This window comes from Arvicola amphibius, chromosome 4 (genome assembly GCF_903992535.2).
Source record: "Arvicola amphibius chromosome 4, mArvAmp1.2, whole genome shotgun sequence".
In the NCBI taxonomy this organism is placed as follows: Eukaryota; Metazoa; Chordata; class Mammalia; order Rodentia; family Cricetidae; genus Arvicola; species Arvicola amphibius.
In genome coordinates this window covers 41,796,754-41,815,563 of record NC_052050.1, presented here as the reverse complement: position 1 = coordinate 41,815,563, position 18,810 = coordinate 41,796,754, and the positions used below count along the sequence as shown (strand labels likewise).

General features: G+C 41.3%; 2 protein-coding genes across 7 annotated transcripts in view; one reads left to right on the top strand and one right to left on the bottom strand.

The window, feature by feature from the left end:
* Nf1 (neurofibromin 1) overlaps positions 1-18,810 on the top strand; it is a 246,953-nt gene that overhangs the window by 163,350 nt on the left and 64,793 nt on the right. The gene's annotated exons all lie outside the window — the stretch shown is intronic.
* Evi2b (ecotropic viral integration site 2B) lies at positions 8,404-17,024 on the bottom strand. Its single transcript, XM_038324999.1, has 2 exons — positions 16,953-17,024; positions 8,404-10,064 (listed from the first exon to the last, which is right to left on the bottom strand). The coding sequence occupies exon 2, from the start codon at positions 10,046-10,048 to the stop codon at positions 8,711-8,713; it is 1,338 nt and encodes a 445-aa protein (XP_038180927.1). The 5' UTR covers positions 10,049-10,064; positions 16,953-17,024; the 3' UTR covers positions 8,404-8,710.

The window sequence follows — 18,810 nt, the reverse complement described above, 5'->3', positions numbered from 1 at the left end:
TTTATGGTATTTTAGGTAGACTGATTATATAATCAATTAAAACTCAAATCTAATTCACAAAAATGACCGTTTTACTTTAGGAAAGAAAACAAGAAAAATATGATATTTATTTTCAAATTGTCACCATTTTAAAACCAGCAATTATTAGCATATTACATGTTGAGAAAATGTGTAGGCACTAAGTAGTTTGTATCCCCTCCCTAAATTTTGTGAACTGTCATTTTATTTGTATGGAGAAAGGTATTGATTGTATTGAAATCTACAGCTTTTCTTCTTAGAGCTATCTTATAGGAGTCATCTTTTAGATAAAACCAGTGTTCCTCGAAAAGGAACTACATTCCAGAGACCTGCATCATTAGAGATTGGTATTGACTTGGTGTTTCATTGCCACTTTACTTTGAGTCTTCATTTAAACTTGAGATTATTTGTATGAATTTCAGAATCTACTCATCAGTCATGAGCCTTAAAAATAATATTTGAAATACTGCATTCAGCAGTATGTTTTGGAGGTGAGAATGGTTTGCTTTTGACAGTTAGCATTCCATTTTGGCTCATGTACCAACCACTACACTTCAAGGGTAAGACTAGGATCAATTTGCCAGACCCTAAATCTCTCTTAGGAAGATCCATCATCCCAACATGGAATGACCTATTTGTATTACACCAGTACTTTTATTTGAAAAAACATACTATGTCATTAACTAGTTAATGGGTTCAAAATTAATTTAACCTTAGTCTTAGCAGCAAACCCTGTCCTCCAAGGGTGTTAGAACCTTTCCCCTCAGCACTGCCAACAATAGTCCATATGTTCAAGCACATTAGGATTGGATCCTGCAGTGCAAATAATGCTGTTTTTCATTTGGAATTTAGTATTTAAGATGACTGTAGCTTTTCAGAAAGAAAAATGGGTTGTCGTTTCAATGTTAAATACAGCAATTTTTTTTCCCTCAAGACAGGGTTTCTCTGTAGCTTTGGAGCCTGTCCTGGAACTAGCTCTTGTAGACCAGGCTGACCTCGAGCTTACAGAGATCCACCTGCCTCTGCATCCTGAGTGCTAAATACAGCAATCTTTTAGACTTAAAGATTCTCAGAAAATTAGATAATATGTTACTCTTTTTTATTTGTTTGTTTGATTTTTGAGACAGGGTTTCTCTATTATGTAGCTCTGACTGTCCTGGAATCCGGTTCTGTAGATCAGACTGACCTCAGACTCACAGAGATCCACCTGCTTCTGCCTCCCAAGTGCTGAGATTGAGTCAAGGTGTGCACCACATTACCTGGCAAGAAGATTAATTTTTAAAAAAAAACAAGTATTTGTTAAAACTTACCTTATATGCTATGCAGAAGCTTTAATTATACTTTAGATACATTCACCAACACACAGATTATATCTATTTAGGCAACTGGTCTAGATTAAGAATTAAGTTAGTTAACATATCTTTTGTGTCTAAGGATGTATTGTGCCAGCATTGTGAGAAATACAGCAAACCACCTGCTAGGTGGTAGCCATCCCATTTTAGTCAGCAGCTCCAATTTTCCTTTATTCTTGAATTTGTAACATTGAATGTTCCCCATAATTGTGAGCCTAAGTACTGTCATTGATGCAGATTCTGCATCCCATTTCTTTTTTAAAATTTATTATTTTATGTTTATGAATGTTTTACCTGCATGTGTGTCTGTGCATCACATGTGTATGCCTGCTGCTGACTAAGATCAGAAGAGGGCATTAGGTCCCCTGAGACTGGAGATACAAAAAGGTTGTGAGATGCCATGTGGTTGCTGGGAATCAAACCCTGGAAAAGCAACAAATACAAATGTTTGGTTGGTTGGTTTTGGTCGTTTTGTTTTTTTCATTTCTCAAGACAGGATTTCTTTGTGTATTCTTGACTGTCCTGGAATTTGCTCTGTTCTCAAACTCATAGACTCATCTACCTCTGTCTCCCAAGGTCTGGGATTAGACATGTGCCACCATTGCCCTGCTTACAACAAATGTCGCAACAAATGAGAACCATCTCTCTGTAGCACAAATAATAAAAACCCAGGGACAGATATTGGAGTTCAAGTTGAAGATCAGAGAAATAGAGCAGCCAGCCACTAGAGAGACCTTTTTTTTTTTCCTCTACCAAATCTTCACACTGAAAGGGCAAAATCCTGTGTCCACCCCCCTAGTGCTGGGATTAAAGGTATGTGACTCCCAAACACTGGGATTAAAGGTGTGAGCCACCACCACCTCTATTTGTTTCTGGATTGATTTTGTGTAGCCCAGGGTAGTCTTGAATTTAACAGAGGTTTGTCTGCCTCGGTCTTCCAAATCCTGGGGTTAAAGGTGTGTGCCACCATTCCCTGACCTGTATAGCTGACTAGTGTGGCTGCTTTGCCCTCTAATCTTCAGGCAAGCTTTATTTATTAAAACACAAATAATACACCTTTGCATTTCTCCACCCTTCAGCACCCTTTTCTTAAAATGCTTGAGACCAGAAGTATTTCCAAGCTTGGGATTTTAAAGATAAACATGTGTGTGTGTGTGTGTGTGTGTGTGTGTGTGTGTGTGTGTGTATATACACACATACACACATACATATACATACATGCCTATTGATACACATACATATACATATACACATACTTATTGAGCTTCCTTTGGGTAAAGATCTGAGCTCTCCAAAATTTTTGAGCACTCGAGGTAATTTAAAATTTTTTGATTAGGATTGCATAGTCTATAATACAGTTAACTTCTGACTGAATTTCCTGCTGACAACAAATAAGAATATGGAATAAACCATTTTTTAAAAATTTATAGCCGGGCAGTGGTGGCGCAGGCCTTTAATCCCAGCACTCGGGAGGCAGAGGCAGGCGGATCTCTGAGTTTGAGACCAGTCTGGTCTACAAGAGCTAGCTCCAGGACAGGCTCTAAAGCTGCAGAGAAACCCTGTCTCGAAAAAACCAATTTTTTTTCTATTAAAAAATTTACACTTCCTCCCCTCCTCCCATTCCCCTCCTGCTACCCCACTCACCCTCCTCCCTCCCCCTCCCCCCTTAAGAGAGGGCAGGGAACCCTGCCCTATGGGAAGTCCAAGGCCCTCCCCTCTACATTCAGGCCTAGGAAGCTTTGCATCCAAATAGACTAGGGTCCCAAAAAGCCAGTACGTGCAGTAGAAACAAGTCCCAGTGCCTTTTTCAATAGCTTCTCAGTCAGCCCCCATTGTCAGCCACATTCTGAGAGTCCGGACAAAGATTCTTTGGTGATATTCAAGATGATCATCAGTGTGATAGTGGGGCAAGGCCAGTTCAGGCACCCTCTCCTCTGCTGCCCAAGTATGTACTCACTCATTAGTGGACTCTAGCCATAAACAAAGGACATTAAGCCTGTAGTTCACAAGCCTAGAGAAGCCAAATAACAAGGTGAACCCAAAGAAAAACATATATAGATCCTCCTAGAAATTGGAAGCAAACAAGATTGCTGGGCAAAAGCATGGGGGTTGGGAGTAGGGGTAGAGGTGCGGTTGGGGGAAGGGGAGAGAGGGAGAGAGAAGGGAGAAAGGAAAGACTGGAGAGAGTTTGGGGGAGTGGGAGGGTGGAGATGGAGGAAGGGCGGATATAGGAGCAGGGAAAAAGATATCTACATTAAGGGAGCCATTTTAGGGTTGGCAAGAGACTTGGCTCTAGAGGGGATCCCAGGTGTCCACAGGGATGTCCCCAGCTGGAATAAACCATTTTTAAAGCACAGAACTGACAAAACTGATATATTATACACACACACACATCTAAGTAGATTTGCTTTGTTCATCAGCCACCTTAATTTCTCTCTCTCCCCCTCCCCCACCACCTCCATGTTTGGTTTTCAGTATTTTTTAGACAGGGTTTCTCTGTAACAATCCTGGCTGTCCTAGAACTCGTTTTATAGACCAGGTTGGCCTCAAACCCACTGAGATCCGCCTGCCTCTGCCTCCCAAGTGCTGGGATTAAAGGTGTGCTTTACTACTGCCTGACTTTTGAATTTTTTTTAATGCTGAATTATATTTTGGTTTTGATTTTTGAAATTTTTCATATAATTGAGTTTTTCTTTCCTTTTGTTGCTTCTAGATTTTGAGTCCCAACTAGGAAGATCTTTTCCCACGTTGAGTTTATAAAGGAATTTAGCAGCATTTTTTTGTATCATATTGACTTCATGCTTTCTTTTTAGATCTTCTGTCCACTTTGTGTTTATTCTAATGTTGTGTAAAATGTGAATCCAATTTTCTTTTTTCAAATATCTATTGAGTTGTTCTAGGACTTACTCTTACTGAGTTGGTGTTTGAGTTTATTTCTGAACATTCTGTTGTATTCATTGGTCTGCTCATACATAGCATTTCAGTTATAAATTCTCAAGTATTTTGCTACTCTACTTTTTGAGCAAAATTAAGTCTGGTTTCTGACTGAGTCACTTGCTTTCCCTGGTCCTGTTTTTCTCAGTAGCTAGGAAAACCGGGGTGGTAGGCTGTTACTAAATGGTCTTCCAGGCTGATACTGAAGATCTGATGAGAGTACCACCAGTATATAATATGAAGTTCCGTTGACCTATTATTCCCATTGCCTTGTTATTTTTAAGTTCTTTATTGTATGCATGTGTGTGTACCACATGTGCTTAAGATATTTGGCACACATCTGGCGTGGCAGCAGGCACTGTTACTCAGTGAGCTGTCTCGCTGTCCCACACTTTGTTCTTTTTTCTCTTTAGCATCTTAACTTGGTAATCATTTCTCTGAGGTTGATCTTTTTACCCCACCCCCACCCCAGCATTTTCTTCTCTCTTGCATTTGTTTTATTAGTTTCCATGTCTCCCTTCTGAGTAAGCAGGGATTGTCACCGCTGGGCTGCTGGGCTTCTCCAGACTTTAGCAGGGAGGATTTGCATGCAGTAAATGTGAATTCTCCCCACGGCCCTCCCCGCAGAGAATTTCTTTAAACAAAATAATAATTTCAGTTACCTCTAGTATCTGCTATAGAGAGAACAGGAGAAAAGCTAAGAGTAGCTCCTAATTTGACTATCCTCTTCTCTCATGTTCTCCTCCCTCCACCTCCATTCCCTTCCTGCATCCCCCACGAATTTACCCAGGAGATCTTAACTATTTCCTCTTCCTAGGGCGATCCCTGTGTCCCTCTAAGGGTCCTCCTTGTTACCTAGCTAATCTAGGACTGCGCATTTTAGTCTGATTATCCTTTGCTTTACATCTAATATCCACTTATGAGTGAGTACATACTGTGTTTGTCTTTCTGGGCCTCAGGATGGTTTTTTTTTTTTCTAGTTTCATCTATATGCCTTTAAATTTCATGATGTCATTGTTTTTTACAACTGAGTAATACTCCATTGTGGAGATCTGCCACATTTTCTTTATCCATTTGTTCAGTTGAGGGACATAAGGACTTATATTTTCAGAGGAGTGGATGGGTGGGGTGGGATGGGGAAGAGGTGGGAAGGAGGGATGGGAGAGGAAACTGTGGTCGTGTGTAATATGAATAAAAAAGTTTAAAAGTAAAAAAAAGTAAATAGGAAGACAGAAAAAAAGATTTTCTTTCTTTGCAGCTTGGGAGATGAGTGAGTAGTGAAGAGCTCTTGTTCTCGCAGAGCCCAGTTCAGGTTCCAGCCCCCACGTGGTGGCTCACTGCATTTATAGTTCCAGTTCCAGGGATCCAGTGCCCTCTTCTGTCTCCACGGGCACCAGGGACACACAAGTGGTACACAGACATGCATTCATGCAAAATACACACATAGAACTGGAGTCATGAACAGTTGTGGACTGTCATGTTGGTGCTGGGAACTGGACCTGGGTCTCTAGAAGAGCAGCAAGCTCTCTGAACTGCTGAGCCATTTCTCCAGCTCCTCCATTAACTCTTACTTTATCTAAGAGGTATTCCTAATATCTGTTTTCAGGAGATCAATAAGGAAAGTGTTGAAAGGAACAAAACTTTGGAAAGAGCCTTTTGGAGGGGTTTTGGTGATTTGTGGCATTTTAGACACAAACTGCAAGACCTCAATACTCTAATGAAATACTTAAACAAGAAATTCACAAAATTTCTGTATGTTGCTGTGTAAATTAGCCTTAAAATGCTGTTTGAAGACATGAAAGAAATTTTGATGTGGATGACAGAAGAGACCCAGTGTTACAGGATGAAAAGCCACAGTGCTTGAAATAAGTACCTTGATGGGTGTTTCTGCAGATACAAGTACTAGCTGTCAGTAAGAGGCGGCTTTCAAGAAATAAGCATCGTGTGTGAACTAACGTTTAGGCCAGTGCGACAGCCTCACATTTAATCTCAGCACTCGGGAGGCAAAGGCAGGGGGATCTCTGTGAGTTTTAGAAAACCCTAGTTCCATATAGAGAGTTCCAGGAAGGCCAGGGCTTCTTAGAGGAACCCTATCTCAGAAAGCAGAAACAATAATAATAATTATTATGATAATTATAATAAATAAAACTCTACTGCCCAAGAGGCTGCTTGTTTTTATACCAGATGGATTTTTAGTATTTGAACACTAATGTTACAAATGAATACTGTATTATATCTTGAAATGTCACAGAATCTGTGCTCTCTTCCCTTGGACTTAAGGTCAGAATGAGAAGGAAAAGGATGTGCTTGTCAGACCTCACTGATGTCTGCACAAAAGTAGGCCACTACCCACTCACCCCTCTACTTTGACCGAGTTTGTGCCTGCACCTATCTAGTATCTCACACTCATCAATTGTCAGGTAATGGTTTAAAGTTGAACTTCTACATTTAAAAAGGGTGGTTGGGGCTATAGAGATGGTTCAACAGTCTGGAGAGCCTACTGCTGTATTAGAGGACCCAAGTTCAGTTCCCAGCAACCATGTTAGATGACAGCTCATAATCACCTGTGACAGCAGTTACAGTGTGTCTGAAACCCTCTTATGGCCTCCACAAACACCCTCACACAGGCAGGTAGAACACACACACACACACACACACATACACAGATTTTTCTTTTAACATTTCACATTGGTACACATGCGCACATGTATGGGTTTTCTTTTTATTTAGCATTTCTAGATTTTAAAAATGTGATTTTAAAATAAGTATAGCTGGGCAATGGTGGTGCACACCTTTAATTCCAGCACTCAGGAAACAGAGGCAGGTGGATCTCTGAGTTCAAGGCCAGCCTGTTTTTACAAAATGAGTTCTAAGACAGCCTGTTACACAGAGAAACCATGTCTCAAAATACAAAAATAAAATAACATAAATTTAAAAATAGGTATAAAATAAGTAGCAAGAAACATACCCACCACTTCTGTTTTTTCTCACCTTTCCTCCATAGCACTTGATTTTGTCTAGGTGATTAGTTCGTGCTTCCCTAGCATGTTTTTTAAAAAGTCTACATTTAAGGGCCAGTGAGATGGCTCAGTGAATAAAAGGTGCTTAATGCATTCATCTAATTATTCTTTATCAATAAAAAATTGGGAGTCAGTTATCAGGGTAAGAACCTGAAAAACCAGAGAAGCAACAGAGAACCACCAGTGACTTCCTACCTCCTCTGTTCCTTCCTCCAAAAAGGCTGAGATTCTCTCTCAGTCCCGCCTTACTACTTCCTCAGTCCCCAAAACCTCTATGATTAATTTTGGTCAGTTAGTAGGTAGCTCCACCCTTTGATTCAAAGCAAACTTTATTGTCAGAATATAATCAAATTATCACACATCAGGACTGATGACCTGAGTTCTGAATTCTGTCCTTGGGGTGGAAGGAGAGAATCAGCTTCCACAAATTGTCCTCCAACCTCCAAAAGCCGCTTATGTCCTTGCACTTCACCCCCACTCCCCAGCATACAAAATAAGTAAAAACAGTGTCATTGGAGGAAGACTAGCAATAGGAAAGAAGAGGAAAGGGATTGCAGTGGCTCTCTGGTTAAGAGTACTTACTGCTCTTGCAGAAGGTTCAGATTCAGTTCCCAGCACCCACAGGGTAGTTGATAAACATCAGTGACTCCAGATCAGGGGATCCTGCACCCGGCGTCGTCTTCTGATCTCCTCAAGCACCAGGCATATGTACGGTGCATATGTATATGTACAGGCAAAACACTCATACACATAAATTTTTAGTTATAAAAAAAGAAAGAAAAATGTATGTGTTTTATGGTAGGTCCTTATTTGTTTAGGGTAAATGCTCCCAGCACAGCCCTCTTGATTTCACTTTTTATATGATTTTGTGTCTGTGTGTTTCAGGAAAAACAAAACTGGAAATGACTTGTTCTTAGACATATATTTTAACCTCTCATTCCCATAAATCAAAAATATTTATTTAGTATTTGAAGTATTAAAACTTAAGACTATTTAAAATTTCTCATTTCAACTACACCCAAAATTTTGAGATGGAAAAATAAAATTTTATTTAGTCAACACAAGTTTATATACAGCCTTTCAAGGGGAAAATCTATTGGGTAGCAGTAAGTATATATAGATTACATGTTTCCAAAATGGTTATGTTATTGACATATGTATTATTCACATATATAAAAGGCTCTCTGCTTTAAAAATAAGTTCTATAGCTGGTAATATACCACTCTAATAATCTACCTGTGTACATTGGCTTCACTCAGGTGTCAGGTAGTTCGTAAACAGAAGCCAGTGGGTGACCAGTTGACATGTTCTGTGTGTTGTACCACGAACAAGAACAGGATGGAGTCATCTCAGGATGGAGCACAAGCTCAAAAGTAAGCTGTCACTTTATAGCAGCTCTGGAGGTGGTGGTGGCAGGGAGTCAGTGAGATCCTGATGGAAGTCAGGAGTAGAGAACTCATGGTGCTGAATCTCGTGGTTAGACTCTTGACTGTTTATACAATCTACTGCTGACAGAGACAAGTTAGAGTCAGGGGGTGGTGGAAATGGCTGTTGATCTTGATCTTCACATGCTCGATTTAGACTATCTGGAGATGACTGGAGATTGGTAGAATCATTTGGTAGAGGAGGTACAATTGCTACTGTAGGCTTGTCAGATAGATGCCCATCCAGATCAAGAAGGGGAGGTGGCAGGGACAGATCTACGTCATCTGAAGAAGATACAGCTGTGCCAATTGTTGACCGATCAGCACTGTCTTCTGATACACAATTTATTTGATCTTTTCCACTCTCAGTTTTGAGGTTATTGGTATCATTGATGTATTCACTTGATTCAAACAGCTTAACTTCCAAGTCATCTGCTAACAGTGTGGTTTTGCTTGGCTTCCAAGTCATAAGGGAAACAACTGATGCGCGTTTTGTGGATGCTTCGCTCTCTCTAATGTTATCCATGCACATGTCTGGTGTTTCTCCATCCGCGAATGGAGACCTGCCTGCCCAGTTTTGATCATTTAAAACTGGTTTTCTCAAGTATTTCCACAGTATAACCATGAGTATAGCTACTAACATAGAAACTATTATTGTACCAATTAATATAGCAGCTATTACATTGTATTTGGTTTTTTGTGCAGTTCCTTTGCCACGCGTTGGTTCTGAAGTGAACGGTGGTGAGTTCCTAGGTGAATAAATAGTTGGTGTTGGTTTTATGGATTGATTATGAACAGTCTGTAGTACGGATTTCCCAGAAGAGGTAGGAGCAGATGACCGTGGTTGTTGTGTAGAAGCATAGGCAGAAGGTCTTGGTGATTGTCTAGTGGAATTATGGGTAGAAGGTGATGATTGATTGGCCAAAGTGAACCCAGGTAGTGATGTTTGTGGGAAGGAGGTGTTGACTGTTGATATTGCTCGTCTGGTGATGTTATAGGTAAGTGGTCTTGCAGAAGTGTGCAGTACTGGTTCTGTAGAGGAGACATAAGCAACTGGTGTTTGTTGTCCAGGAGTGATTTTTTCAGGCAGTGTTTGTCGTCCGGAAGAAACATTGACTTGTGTTGTTTTTCTTAAAGTATTCCCTGCTGTGTTTTGAGAATTAGTTGCATCATATAACATTGATGGTGTAAGTGAAGTGGACGGTGGTTGCTGCTCTGTTGTAATTGCTTCTGTCTCTGAGAAAAATGTATTGTTCAGGTATTGACAAAGCAAAATTAAGACAAAATACTTGGAATCCATTTCAGAACGTTCCCTCCTTACGAGTGATTTCACAGTGAAAAAGAGAGAAAAGGGGAGAGAAAAGAAAGATGGTTAGCTATCATCTTAATGTCTAATTACATTTGACTCTTTATTACCTAAAATAGAGTGGTTAGGCATTTGATTAGTATTTTACTCTGGTTTATACTTGACAGAATGTAATATTCTAGTTCATACTACTGCGTTTGGAGTTCCCGGGAAGTAGTCTTAATTCTTTTATGAAATCCCCCCACTTAAGCTTGCAGCCCCTCTAGCTTCCTTAGATTCCACTCCACTTTCTTCTCAAGTGTGTAAGCTCAACCGCTTGAACCATGTGCTCTCTACTCTGTTCACTCTCTGTTTCTAGAAGTAAGTGCTCTGCCTCAGCAGAGAGCACCAGTGACCACGGTGCCTTACACTGCTGTCTTCCTTTCTTCTCCCTCACTGTTCTTCATGTTTGACCTTAGTCCCTTCACCAGCACTTCAGCAGCTCTGTAGTGGTCTTCTTTCCTGCCACTTCAGTTATACCTTCCTTTCCGCAGTCCCCTAAATACAGATGCTTGATAGCCAGTCTCCCACTCTCTTTTACTTTATTCTGCTCCTCTAAGTTTCCACTCTCAGCCTTGTGCTATAACTACCAAACCTGCACATCCAACCTACAACTCCTTTGTGAGTCCATTTATATAACTTCTTTAGTAGACATTTCATCTATCTCATGATCAGCAAATTCAGCATATTTTTAAGAAGTGACTTTCCAGCATGTCTTTAATCCTCCCAGCAACGGCAGGCAATCTCTGTGAGTTCAAAGCCAGCATGGGTGTGTGTGTGTGTGTGTGTGTGTGTGTGTGTCTTTGTCTTGGAACTCACAAGACTCCAGGATAGCCAGAGCTACATAGAGAAACCCTGTCTCAAAAACATAAAAGTAATTGTAGTAATTTGATGTTTCTTCATACTCAGTATATGAACAGAGGAACTGATTTGGCCTGGGAAGACTTTGGAAAGGTTTCCCAGAGATGTTGAAGCAGATCTAAATTTTAGACTACTATAAATAAGAACCAGTTACACACACACACACCCTTTCTCAGCCCAGAAGGCATGCACAGGCAAGGTAGGGCACAATATAGGCTTGTCATCTGTCTTTTTGTGGGATGTAGATGCTGAAACTTGACAACTTAAGTTCCAAAGTTGTACTCTGTCTGCTTAACTTTGCATGTAAGGTCACAGTTTAGCTGTTTTCAGTTGCCTCCCACTCTAAAGTGAACCTGTGCTGACATTGTCAGCACTGAGTGTAATGGGCTTGTTCTAGACATCATCACACATACACCCCATTGTCAGCTGTCTGAAATAGCAGTGCTGCTCTTAAGGAAAGGAAAGATCTCAGACTGTTAGATACTAGTTGGCGTATGTAAGAAACTAGTTTTTCCATGACTCCAAAGATATAATAAAAGATTTTGACAATTTGAGTAGTATTTATTTCCTTATCCATATACCACTAGTATGGTAGGTAGATGGTATAGTAGTTAATGAGACATGACATCCTTCTTGGTCTCTCCTTTCCCTCCCTCCCCTCCTTTCCCTCTGTCCCCTCCCTCCCTTCTTCCTTCTTTTCTTCTTTTGTGTTTTAAGAAACCCCTTCTGTCTCAACTTCCTGAGTGCTAGGATCTCAAGCTTGAGCAGGAAGGACCTGAACTTACAAGAGAAATTTTTTTTTTCCTTTGTCTGTCTCTTCCTTTGGATTTTCTTTCTAGTGCTTGAAACCTAAAATTTAAAACAGATCTCTTTGAATTCCCTTGCCTGGTGCTGATTAATTACTCTTAAAACATGTATGATCTGGTTGCTACTTCATGTAAGGATTCACTGTTTCTGTTTAGAGAAAAACTTACAAACCAAGCTTTAACTTTCTTACATGCTTCCTAGATATTACTTTTAATGTCTTCAACTGTGTTTTTTGTTTTGTTTTGTTTTGCCTAGTCCTCTTCGCTGCTGACTACATGTCTGAACCTATCTCGTTTTGTTTTGTTTTTCAAGACAGGGTGTCTCTATGTAGCACTGGCTGTCTTGAAACTTACTCTATAGACCAGACTGATCTGAACCTGTCTTCATCTTGTAGACCTCAATTTAAATTCCCCTTCTTAAACCAAGTTCTCTGTAACTTACCACAGCTACAAATAGCTGTTTCCTGAATTTCCTCTGATCTTAATGACTTGCTGCTTTCTTAGGATACCTCACTCTTGCTTCTCTTTGCCTAAATAATTGTGGGGTTTTTTTTAAATTATGTTTCACATTTTCTATTATTATTATTCTCATCACCTCAAACAAGATTTTTTAAAAAAAATATTCATGAAGGTAGAAAGAAACAAAGGAAGAAAATACATATATAAGTATGCCATAAATTTGTGATTTATGTACTTTGCTTCAAGCAAAATGGAATGAGTTGAGCAATTTGTCTGGAGTGTGACTGTTAGTAATAGCCTGAAAATTTGTACCCAGAACCATGTGATTCTGAAGCCTACATTCTTTCTGGTCTTATGCTGCTCATGTTTTCTTATGTTGAGATCCCCTATGCCTTCTATATTAGTTGTTCAGTAAATATTTGATCTGTGCTGGGCCTCTCGGTTCTTTGCCATTTCACTTTTATTTATTTATGTTGGGTTTTTGAGACAGGGTTTCTCTGTGTAGCCCTGGCTGTCCTGGAGCTCACTCTGTAGACCAGGCTGGCCTCGAACTCACAGAGGTCCACCTGTTTTTGCCGCCAAGTGCTGGAATTAAAGGTGTGTACCACCACCACCTGGCTCACTTTTACTTTTTACTAAGATTTCTACCATAATATAAACATAGAAAATAAAATTTAAGCAAATTCTGATTTTTATTTCTTTTTCAAGGTTCTTAAAGGGAAATATTTGAAATTTTTGGCATGGATATGAAGGTCTGACTCATCTCTAGATGGTCATCATTCATGCTGTTCCACACAGTAATTTTTTTAGGTTACCCAAAAAAGGTTTGGTTAGAAAATGGTGTTCAGAGGTTCATTTTGTAAATGTTGTTAGAAAATGCTTTCCAAAGCAGCAAAAGATATAGGCCATGAATTGTCTCTAGCTAAAAATGTTTCCTCTTTTGTGACTTTGCTTAAAATAAAGAAACCATATTGTTCCTCTTTTTAGTGAGCTGAAAAAGGAAATAGAGGAGGAACTAGTCAAAACAGGAACATAATTATAAAACCCAGTTTGGTGTGTAAGATCAAATTTTGATAGGTTCATCACCTTTAATGTCAGTAGGAAGTCAGAAACTTCAGTGTTTTGTTTCCACTTATCAGCCGTAGTAAAAGCAAAACTCAGTTTTCAAATACCCTACTACTTTCTCTGGCTCATTGCTTAGCTATGTGCCCTCCTGTGATATGCTGCAGCAGAATACTAGAGTCTGTGAATTAAAACAGTTCAGAATATACTAGAAAAGAAGCATCAAGACAAAAAGAAGAAATGTGGGATTTAATAATTTTGGGGAGGAGGAACCTGACTTACTTTCAGAGGTGTTGGAAGCCAGCATTATCTGTAATATACAGAGTTATTAAATGTACGTGAAAACTATGTAATGGGTTTGTACCTAAAGTGTACACTGTGTCTGCAGAGAAAGATGGTGGTCAGTTGAATTTGGGGCAGGGGATAGAAAAGGGATAAAATTTGAGAATACACTAGAAATGGGAATGAAAATAATTTTAAAAAATAGAACACTAAAGAGAAGATCTACAGAAGTTTTAGGATACGGCAGGAAAGGATAAATCGATTAGAAAAAGTATTGGAGGAGGAGGAGGAGGAGGAGGAGGAGGAGGAGGAGGAGGAGGAGGAGGAGGAGGAGGAAGGTTGAAAATGGGAGTTGCTTATTAATTATCAAGAAGTTACTAAGTAGGTAAAATGAAGTTAGGGAGAGACTGACCTGGGTAAACGAGGAGTTAGTAACTGTTATTCCCCATCACTGGCCTGTGTGAACCACCCAGGTCATTACAGGATCCCTTGTCTGCTGCAAGGGTTCTTAAGATTTCTTCCACCCTAACTGTCCTTGATACTACCCAGAACTACGCCTGCTAACTATGAAAAATGTATGCATGGTCCGTATAGACTTTTCTTAGAAATTCTTTAATCAGCTCAAGAAAATACAGATTTCTCTGTTATATTATAAATGTTATAGCAACATTTCTCTCTATGTTTTAGACTGGCACCTGAGGTTTAAATCTGTCACTTTCATCCTTTTTCCCCCCAGAAATTTATTTTTATTTTTAAAAAGGAGAATGTACATTGTTTTAGTGAACCAGTATTTGAAGTACCGCTACAATGAAGAAGAAGCTCCCTGGGGTTAGACATGTACTTGTCACATGCTGACAGGTCTCAGGGCTCCAGTGATTGCCTACCATACACAAGACCCTGAATTTGATCCCCAGCACCACAAAAATACCCAAGTAAAATTGTTCCTGTTAAATTGGCTATGATAAGAAATACATCATTTTAATAAGGAATCGAACTTTGAAAAGTATTCCCAAGGGAAAAAGGCAAGTATAGATAGTTGCATCAAAAAGTTTGTCCTTGAATTGTGCATCATGGCTCAGGTTTTTATTTTCAGCACTGGAGGCAGAGGCTAGTGAATCTCTGAAATGTAGTCTAAACTGGCCTACTTTGTGAGGTCCAGACCAGCCAAAGCTACACAGTGAGGCCCTGTCTCAAACACACACACAAAATACCGTGTCTTTCAGTTATTTTGGTGTAAGAAAAATAAGTTATAGCTGGGTGTGAAAGTACATACCTTTTATTCTGGGAGGCTGAGGCAGGCAGATCACTAAATCTGAGGCCAACTAGTTCTGCTTGGGGGTTTCAGGCTAGACAAGAGTGAGACCTGTCCCTAAAAAAGCAAAAACAAAACCAACCAACCAAAAACAGCAATAAAGCCAGATGGTAGTGGCACATGCCTTTAATCCCAGCACTTGGGAAGCAGAGGCAGGTGAGTCTCTGTGAGTTCGAGGCCAGTGTGATCTACAGATGGAGTTCCAGGACATGCTCCAAAGCTACAGAGAAACCCTGTCTTGAAACCCCCCCCCCCAAAAAAAATGCAAGAAAAATAAATTATAGTAAACATATAAGAGATAAACAAATAGTATTAGTGTTATCTCTAACTAGTGAAATTTTGAAGCCATAAAAAGAAGAAACCAAAAAAGGAAATTGATTTTGAATTCCAAGTAGTGTTTTTAGGGCCATCTTTAATTAATCAGTAATATTAGCACACTATTACTGGACACTGAGAAAATTCCTGGCTAACAGGATCCATTTGCATGACCTAGGCGATTATCTTTTCATCTTCCAGATTAAACAGAGAACAGTTGGTTAACTTGGCAAACTGTCACAGCTCTAAGCAGTGGCACCAGTGTGGAACCATGTATCTTTGTCTTGTATGACATGCTGGAGCCTTTTGTAGAGGTCAGAATGAGAAAGGCTTTGTGCCAGAAAGAGACTCTTGGAAGGTCTTTGGGACAGTGTAGGTAACTTTTGGAGCTAGGCTTGCATGAAGGGTAGGAAAAGAAATACCAGAAAACCCACCTCAGTCCCAGGAGTCTGTTTAGGAGTTTTGAATGGTTACCATATACACTGTCATAATTACAGTTTACTGAGTATTTTGTGGTACTTTTTAAAAAAGATTGAGCCTTAAAAGGCATCAGATTTATATTTAGCAAGATCACAACTGCTCACATGGCACTTCTAAGTAGAATTATGTAGGAAAACATAGAAACTGTTAAACTTGAGACTAGCACTGTTTCAGACAAATTTGAGCTTAAAAACATCTTTATTTTTTATTTTATTTAACATGCATTACTTTTTAAATTTTGGGGGTTTTTTGTTTGTTTTTTTTTTTTTTTTTCAAGACGGTTTCTCTGTGTAGCCCTAGCTGTCCTGGAACTCACTCTGTAGACCAGGCTGGCCTCGAACTCACAGAGGTCCACCTGTTTTTGCCGCCAAGTGCTGGAATTAAAGGTGTGTACCACCACCGCTGGCACAAAATGTTTTTTCTGTGTCTGTTTTTGTCTTTATATTCTTCACTAGAAGATCAATTTAGAGTATATGGGATAAGCACATGGAGGATGTGAATATTTGCATGCCTGTTTTATCATAATAGTTTTACTTTATGGAGCTTTTAAAATGACATATAATGGTTATAGATCATAATTATGACTTACATATATAATTCATTTTATATAAAAAAACACATAGTAAGTATACATCTAATTTCTTTCCCATGGTGTATAAACTAAAAGAGATAAACAAAAATAATTTAGGCTAGGCATGGTGGTTCATGCTTTTATTCCTAGTACTTGTGATATAAAGACAGAAGAATCTCTTGAGATAGAGGCCAGACTGGACTACATATTGAAATCCTGACTTCTTAAAAAAAAAAAAAAAGGTAAAATAAATTGATATGATAATTTAAATCTATATGAGAAGAAAGCGTTTATAGAAAGTAAATTAGACTCTTTTTTTCTCCTTTGTGGTACTGCAGCTCAAACCCAGGGCGTTACACATGTTGGGCGAGCTCTACCACTGACCTCTCACCCCGGACCCAGTCATGGAATTTATTTTATTTTTAACTTTAAGTTTTTTTAAATTATTAAAGTGATGTTAACAAATATTTTGACTGGGTAAACCTCAAGGGGCTGGTAATAGTAAAACCTTGATAAAAATCTTTCAGATAATGTCAACCCTGAACATAAATTTTTAAAATTCTGTATAGCAGAGCCACAGAAAACTTTCTGTAGTCATCTTTAAACTGTCAAGAGCTGAATTCAGCTGTAAAACATTAATGATACTTGATTCTTAAAATAAATTTCAGATAAGCAAACATGAAATGAAATGGCCTGTGTAGGTCTCCTTACCTGATAGCTTCTCTCACACGGTGCAGACTCTTGGTCCAGCAGGACACGCTGGTGACTCAGATTAGAAACGGTCCTCTAGCACACTGAAATGGTTTCTGTGCAGCAGAGGAAGCTTATCAGTAGCAGCTCCAGGAAGTGCAATCAGCCACAGAATGACTAAGAAATGGACTCCTTCAACAAAACCACTTTTGAAACACAGTCTGTATAACATAAGTGCTTTTAACTGATGTTTATAAATAAGCATCCATTGCTCTCCGGTCATGTGATTCTAGTATCCAAATACTCAGGATGGAGTCCTGTCGAGAAATTAGTATTCAAAGGAGAGGTTTATAGCTGGGTTTCCCCAAAGGCTAATTTCTTATTGGAAGGAGGCTTTGTGTGCGACCCACAGCACTAAAATACTAAAATAATATCAAAATCAAATTGTTGAAAATTACTTAATTATACTTCAGTTGGTTTGTGCTCTTCCTGTACCTTACTTGGGTGATGCTGACAAGGAAAAACTATTAAGATACACTGGTCACCATGAGAGGCATCATCTTATCCAGTGCTTGCAAGTAAACACCACTCAATAGGCAGCAGCTCTGCCAAGTTCCCTAGCTTTAGCCCCAATACTACTTTTTTTTTCTTCTGATTTTTCGAGACAGGGTTTCTCTGGAACTTTGCACCCTGTCCAGGAACTATCTTTTGTAGACCACGGACGGACGGACGGACGGACGGACGGACGGACGGACGGACGGACGGACGGACGGACGGACGGACGGACGGACGGACGGACGGACGGACGGACGGACGGACGGACGGACGGACGGACGGACGGACGGACGGACGGACGGACGGACGGACGGACGGACGGACGGACGGACGGACGGACGGACGGACGGACGGACGGACGGACGGACGGACGGACGGACGGACGGACGGACGGACGGACGGACGGACGGACGGACGGACGGACGGACGGACGGACGGACGGACGGACGGACGGACGGACGGACGGACGGACGGACGGACGGACGGACGGACGGACGGACGGACGGACGGACGGACGGACGGACGGACGGACGGACGGACGGACGGACGGACGGACGGACGGACGGACGGACGGACGGACGGACGGACGGACGGACGGACGGACGGACGGACGGACGGACGGACGGACGGACGGACGGACGGACGGACGGACGGACGGACGGACGGACGGACGGACGGACGGACGGACGGACGGACGGACGGACGGACGGACGGACGGACGGACGGACGGACGGACGGACGGACGGACGGACGGACGGACGGACGGACGGACGGACGGACGGACGGACGGACGGACGGACGGACGGACGGACGGACGGACGGACGGACGGACGGACGGACGGACGGACGGACGGACGGACGGACGGACGGACGGACGGACGGACGGACGGACGGACGGACGGACGGACGGACGGACGGACGGACGGACGGACGGACGGACGGACGGACGGACGGACGGACGGACGGACGGACGGACGGACGGACGGACGGACGGACGGACGGACGGACGGACGGACGGACGGACGGACGGACGGACGGACGGACGGACGGACGGACGGACGGACGGACGGACGGACGGACGGACGGACGGACGGACGGACGGACGGACGGACGGACGGACGGACGGACGGACGGACGGACGGACGGACGGACGGACGGACGGACGGACGGGTTGACCAGGAGGTTCAAGTGCAGTGAGTTTGAGGCCAGCCTGAGTTACAGAACATCCTGCCAAAAAAGACTCACTACACCCACTTACCCCCTAAAAGAACTAGAACAGAGAAACAAGAGGTAATAGGAGGAAAAGACAGTAGTGTACCCTGCT